General features: G+C 48.0%; 1 protein-coding gene across 3 annotated transcripts in view; it reads right to left on the bottom strand.

The window, feature by feature from the left end:
- WFDC1 (WAP four-disulfide core domain 1) overlaps positions 1–7166 on the bottom strand; it is a 43767-nt gene that overhangs the window by 3508 nt on the left and 33093 nt on the right. For all 3 annotated transcript variants that reach the window (XM_011971360.1, XM_011971365.1, XM_011971353.1), the window contains exons 3-5: positions 7018–7101; positions 5847–5987; positions 596–637 (exon numbers count right to left, since the gene is read on the bottom strand). In XM_011971360.1, coding sequence (XP_011826750.1) covers positions 596–637; positions 5847–5987; positions 7018–7101 — 267 coding nt within the window. The remainder of the gene's footprint in view (positions 1–595; positions 638–5846; positions 5988–7017; positions 7102–7166) is intronic.

Raw genomic sequence — 7166 nt, 5'->3', positions numbered from 1 at the left:
AGCATGTGATGTCAGGAAGGCTTGTCACTATTAGATTGTAGAGGAATGAATGGATGAAAGAGCAGGTAGATAGATGAAAGAATAGATGGATATGTGAACGGATGAGTGAGTGGATGGATGGATGAATGGGTGGGCGGATGGATGGATGGATGGATGGATGGATGGATGGATGGATGGTGGGTAGACGGGTGGGTAGATGGCTGGAGGGATGACTGGATGGAGGAAAGAATAGATGGAGAGATGGATGGATGGATGGATGGATGGAATGGATGGATGATTAGATGGATGAATGGAAGAGTGGTATCAGCCATGCTTTCCAGTTCTCTGAATGAAAGTAGCAGAGGCTTAAATATGAGCAGTCCCAGGCTCTGCTCTTCAGCATGAGGTCATGTTTACCACGAGTCCCTCTGTGAGACACACCTCCCTGCCCACCATCAGACCACAGGTCTATTTTAATTTTTAAACCCAGGTCCCACTTTGTTCCCTATATCTCAGCCCTGGGCTTTTATTTTTTTTCTTCACATAAGAAACATTCACGGCTTTTTTTTTTTTTTTTTTTTTTCCCTCTGCAAGAAAGAATAGTTTCTTCTTTTACCTGGATATTCTTTGTAAAGTTTGTGTCGTAGGATTCGACCATCTGGAAAACAAGTGAGAGGAAGAAACTTCTTTTAGGAGTTTAGGAGGCCAAAACTGTTTTCACAATAATACTGAGGAATTACTTGTGTTTTTCACTCTCACCATCTCACTAGTGTACAATGGAATCAGAGGCTACATGAGCATTTTTAATGTCTCAGCTCTAGTTTCTAATATGATAATATCCAGAGCCATCAGCCCATAAAGGAAAGCCCTGTGAGATCTCCTTAACATCTTTGAGGGTAAAGCAGTCTGGAGAGCAAAAACTTTCAGAACCACTGTCTTTGTTTTTTTTTTTTTTTTTTCTTTTAGATGAAGTCTCACTCTGTTGCCCAGGCTGGAGTGCAGTGGCATGATCTCAGCTCACTGCAACCTCTGCCTCCCGAGTTCAAGCGATTCTCCTGCTTCAGCCTCCTGAGTAGCTGGGATTACAGGCCTGTGCCACCACGCCCAGCCAATTTTGTATTTTTAGTAGAGATGGGGTTTTGCCATGTTGGCCAGGCTAGTCTTGAACTGCTGACCTCAGGTGATCCACCCGCCTCAGCCTCCCAAAGTGCTGGGATTATAGGCGTGAGCCGCCGCGCCCGGCCAAAACCACTGTCTTTTTTTTTTTATTATTTATTTTTATTTTTTTGAGACGGAGTCTCGCTCTGTTGCCCAGGCTGGAGTGCAGTGGCCGGATCTCAGCTCACTGCAAGCTCCGCCTCCCGGGTTTACGCCATTCTCCTGCCTCAGCCTCCTGTGTAGCTGGGACTACAGGCGCCTGCCACCTCGCCCGGCTAGTTTTTTGTATTTTTTAGTAGAGTCGGGGTTTCACCGTGTTAGCCAGGATGGTCTTGATCTCCTGACCTCGTGATCCGCCCGTCTCGGCCTCCCAAAGTGCTGGGATTACAGGCTTGAGCCACTGTGCCCGGCCCAAAACCACTGTCTTAACAGATGAACTGGAAGCCAAATTTCAACACACTGTTTAGTAAATGTCATTACAAAATACGTTCACAGGGGAAGAGATGGCACTCTTTTGAGTCTGATGTCATTACTGCAAATGACAAAGTAACTTGAGTATGAATCCTCACTCATCCTCTGAGCCTCAGTTTCCTCACCTAAAAATAGGCATAAAATTAGTACCTCTTAAAGTTACTGTGAGAATTAAAAGAAACAATTTCATTTAAAACATAACTATGCAGTATTAGGAGGAGTCATATGAAAATACTATCATTGTGTGTAAAAAGTGGTCAACTGCTGACAATTTCATACATGTCCCATGACTAGCCGTGAGTCCCCACTTCATAACTCCCGCTGTTGTATATCGCCGGCCTCCACCTCTTCCTCAGCCCCCACCCCATGGTAGCAGGAAAGCATTTGCCGACAGGAATGTCACCAGGACAGGTGGATGTTTGAATGTGGCGTCTCTCCCAAATTGAGCTCACTTCTCCATCCTGGTGATCAGCGCTGCCTTCTCTGCTATAAGGTCAATCAAGCACATGTGTGCGGTAGCCAGACATTTTCTTTTTCTTTTGTTTTGTGGCCATATTAAAAATCATCAGGGTGTTTGGGACCAGCAGGGACATTGATTGGTCAAGGTGCTAACGCTCCATGGAACCGCTTGGTGGGTCAGTACCTGCTGATCAAAAACTGCAGCAATAACTATTTTCCAAAGCAAATGGCTAGGGTTTTTGCAGGCTGGGGGAGCTCCTGGAAACTTTCCTGCTCCCCCTTTACCTGGGGATGAATTCTGGCCCATAACACCACAAGGAGACAGAGGTAAATGGGGACCCTGGACCCCCTCCTCAGGCCAAATATAATCACTTATAATTTGTTACCAAAAGTGATTACTCATCACTTTTCTCAAATTTCCTCCCACTCAAGGCTAGACGAGCCCCACTTCATTCTTCTGAAGCAGCGTCTTGGGCAGGACAAGGAGGCGCCAGCCCCCACAGCTCAGCTTCTGTGTGACCTCAAACCTACGCAGAAAAATGCACCGATTTTCCCTGACCCCACTCTCTGAAAAACCAGATTTACTATACACGTCAGTGTTCATTTTCCTCTTGCATAAAACATGCACCCCTCAAATGCCTGGTTCCAGCTGCCGGATGGTCAAACTTGAAGGACTATCGGTACCCACTAGAAGCCTCTCTTAGGGAAGGATGGCATCTTAGGTGTGGGCACAGGATCTGTCGCTTACGCTCAGATGGTCCAGAAAAATACACACGTAGATTTATAAGTGGGGAGAGAGCATAAAAGAAAACGTAACAGTAGTTTTTTAACAACTGGTGAATCTGGGTGGCGGGTTCAAGGTACTACTTTTGCAACATTTTTGTAAGTCTGAAATTATTTCAAATATGCGGTTTTTAAAACCTTAAATAAAAAGCTTCTTCCTTGGTAAGGCTGGGACAAGGGGGCCACTCTTCTGCTGAGATTTTTGCTCCAAGGGAAGTTGCTGGAATTCAAAATGTTTTCAAACATATATATATAATTACCAATAAATTACCAGTAATTATTGCTAAGTGTCAGCCCCTTGAGAACAAGGCTAGGGGGAATTCCACTTACATTTCCATTTGGAAGGCTCAAATCATTCCTTTGCGAGGGGAAGCTCACACACACACACACACACACACACACACACACAGGCTCTGAGGCTGGTAGACAGGCTTGGAATTCCAGCTCTGCATCTTTTGGGTAAATTCCTGAACTAATATCCTCCCTTTCCTAAGACAGGGATGATGGTGGCACACACTCACTGAGGACCTACTGTGGGCCAGGTGCTATTCTAACACTTCATAGGTATTTTCTCTCACTCAAGCCCCACAACTACCCCATGAAGTTGTGACCATGGTTACCATCGCCATCTCTATTTTACAGATGAAGGAACTGAGGCCAAGAAAGGTTGGGTGAGCCGCCCAAGGCCATGGAGGAAGAAAGTTACAAGCTTTGGATTTCTGTTTGTGGTTCTCAGCCCGCACTCTGAAACCTATGCAGCACTGCCTCCTGGTTCTACTTCCCCTTTTGCAGGCTTGCAGCAAAGTTTAATGTAAAGAGAGCACTCCAAAGGTGCGTGTTAACAGCAGGCATCATTGGTCTGGTCATCATTGAACGACTGGCTCTCTTTGCTTAGTTAGCTCTGTCTTGAAATGGGAATTTTTTGAATTGGTTTGAACCCTTAAGAACTAGTTTGACTTGGTTTGACCTTGGTCTTAGACATCACAGGGCTGAATGAAAAGATCAGGGGATGAAAAAGACAAGTGCCCAAGGCATTCCTATTACGCTGTCAGTATTAAAATGGTGGCATAGTCCAGCGAACTCGTAGATCACCCCACAGCTCTTTTGGAAAAGGCTATCCCTTCCACACTCCAGCAGCCTCAGACAGGCTGGCAGGCCCTTGGGTTTCACATCCAAAGGACCACACACCCCACCCACCCACGGCGGGATCGAGTGGATAGAGACAAGCAGTGAGGAAACAGTGAAGGTTGTGTTCTGTGCTTGTGAAGTGATGGACACTCTACACAGATTAACTCACTCCTCAAAGAGCCCCGTGAAGTACCGCAAGTATTATGAACCCATTTTACAGATAAGGCAAATGAGGCCTGAAAAGCTTATGTTATTTGCTGCCCACAGCAGTAAGGGGCTGAGTAGCTGTGGGAGCCCAGGCTATCTGGCTGGAGAAGCCACCCTATAACCCCAAACAAAGCCCTGCAAATAGCAAGTGGGACGCAGAGGAAACCAAAAAGGCATCTCTTTATTTCAAAGTCTTTGGTAGATAATTTCTTCAAAGTTCAGGATTCCAAGATTCTCATCACTTTATCTGCAATGATAATGACATTAAATGCATGACTGATTTTATGTCTACGCCTTTCTTGAAACACTTCAGAGAAATACATTCTCAAATCAGAAAAAAAAAGAGGTTTTGGCAGATCATGCACCCCCCAGTATGCTTTTGGCAAACAGAGTCACTGTAATTACCACCAATCTTGTCTGAGGGTCCTGTCCTTAGCTGTTAGGGATATGAGATGCAGAAGTGGAGACAGGGGCCCCTGGGTGTGGTCTCAGTCTGATTGACCTTGACTTTGACAAGGTGAACCCGGCCACCCTGAAGTCCCAGATTCCTGGCTCGCCACACAGTTCATCCAAACTCCATGCCAAAAAGCACATTGGAGTCTTTCAAGTTGATTGCCTTGCGTGGGGTTCGAGATGGTTTTAGCTACCACCAGGAATCGCTCTGCCATTGTTCTTTCTTTTCTTAGGAAAATTATGCCAACGAAAGCAACACCATTCAGTCATTTATTTATTGCCTTTGTGTCAAAGACAAACACAAATTAAGTCAAACTGAACAGTCCTGGCAGCAGTTCTGGGAAGTTAAGGATTCTCAGACAGTTCTAATTCTATGCAGTCTGAAAACAGATACAGATGCTCCTTTAAAACAGACACAGATGCTTCTTGACTTACAATGGAGTTATGTACTGATAAGCCCCCTGCAAGCTGAAAATATCTTAAGTCAAACTGCATTGAACACAGTTAACCTACCGAACAGCATAGCTTAGCCGAGCCTACCTTAAATGTGCTCAGAACACTTACATCAGCCTAGAGTTGGGCAAAGTCATCTAACACAAAGCCCATTTTATAATGAAATATGGAATGTCTCGTGTAATTGATTGATTACCATACTGAAAGTGAAAAACAGAATGGTTCGATGGGAACTTGAAGTACAGTTTCTACTGAATGCATGTCGCTTCTGCACCAGCGTAAAGTCTAACAATCGTAAGTTGACCATCGTAAGTCGGAGACCATCTACACATACGTGGATATAAAATAGCCAGTATTTACTGACCACCTACTATTCCTTAGGGCTGCTCCCACAGCTCTGCACTTATGATTTCAGTTACGCCCCCCAACAGCATGAAGTAGCCCCATTTTACAGATGAGAAAACTGAGGCTCAGCAATAGGAAGAAATTAACCCCAGTGTCGCCCAGCTGGGAGGTACAGAGCTGGGGTTTGCAGCCAGTCTGCTGGTTCAAGAGCTTCTGTCACATGCTAGTGTGGCAGGGAAAGGGTAGGGGCCATGAAAGAAGGAGCCAGGCAGGGGGAAGATGTAAGAAACTCTCGGTCAGGCTCAGGAGCCTGGGCTGCTTCCTGGGGCAGGTCGTCCGTGGGGGTGAGAAGGGGATGGGGCAGGGGCCAGGGTCAGGGGCCGGGGTCAGGGCAAGGGTGCCACACTCACCTGCTTGTCGGCGCTGCTTGACGCACTGCCCACGGTTGGGGATGCCTTCGGCCACGTCACCTGGGCTCAGGATGTGGCACTCATAGCCCGAGGGACAGAGCAGCGGTTCGGCCCCATCCTCCGTGGTGCTGCATGCCTCTGCTGTGGGAGGGACACACACTGGGGTCTAGAGGGCAGACCCCCGGGATGGGTGCAGGGAACGCAGCTCATCCAGAGAGACGGCCTCGCCTCTGTACCCCAGGTTCCAGGCTAGGCCCTGGGTCTCACTCAGCAGCATGTGGCACACGTGCACACCCACAAACATGCACACAAACACAGGCAGTCCAAGCTCACCCGATCCCAAACATACTGTCCCAGGCTCAGCAGCATCCATGTAGACGTGTTCACCCACACACCCTGAAACACACACCCACCCCTACAGCTGCACGGGGACACACATTTACACAAGCACGTCGGACACACAAATACACACAGACATATACACATGTTCATCCCCACACACAAATCCTGTACACACATATCCACACCCACGTATACACACGTTCACCCGCACATGTACACACTCACAATACAGTCACACACTTTTGCAAGCACACACACACACACACAAATATTCAGCTACAGCCACAAGGACAGCCACACAGTTGCACACACAGCTGCACACTCTGTGTCTAGCTGGACACAGTCACACAACACACAGATGGGTGTGGAGTCAGAAGCACAGCCACAGGTGTGCAAGGGTGCCCACTCTCACCTCCTAGGCCTCCAGGCCCCCGGCCTGTATGCTCTTCCTTCCAGAAACTGCCCTCTGCCTCCCGGTACCTCCCCCGCCCCCAGGGAGGCCTCATCATTAGACAGCCGTGAACCCCCTATAATTCTAGGAATTTGAAAACCAACTCTAAATGCCCTCCCCTTCAACTCGCCATCCAGGAGGAGGCCTCATTCTTGGGGAGAGTTGAAGCCCTTATTCCGTCCTGGGCTTTGATTCTGGCCGAGCCCCCAGCCATCAGCCCTTCTGCACTGGGGTGGGGAGGATCAAAGACGGCTGAGTGTTTGGCTGAAGGACCCGTGCATGGGGGCCAGCCAGCCTGGTGCTGCCAGCTTTCTGGAAGCAGCTGAGAAGGAGGGATCCAGGCTCGAACGTAGGGTCTGGGCTTTACCCGGCAGGTACCTTGCAACACCTCCTCAGGGCCATCCAGGAGCCAGCCATTGCCACCAAGCCATCGAGGTTTCGGCTGCACCAGCCAGTCTAAGACTAACACAATACAGGGTCAGATCAAGGCCCTCCTCAGGCAGCTGAGAAATGCCCAGGCTTGAGGG

Source organism: Mandrillus leucophaeus, unplaced genomic scaffold (assembly GCF_000951045.1).
Source record: "Mandrillus leucophaeus isolate KB7577 unplaced genomic scaffold, Mleu.le_1.0 Scaffold10, whole genome shotgun sequence".
In the NCBI taxonomy this organism is placed as follows: domain Eukaryota; kingdom Metazoa; phylum Chordata; class Mammalia; order Primates; family Cercopithecidae; genus Mandrillus; species Mandrillus leucophaeus.
The sequence above is the reverse complement of the archived record's forward strand: the minus strand, read 5'-3'. Positions and strand labels throughout refer to the sequence as shown.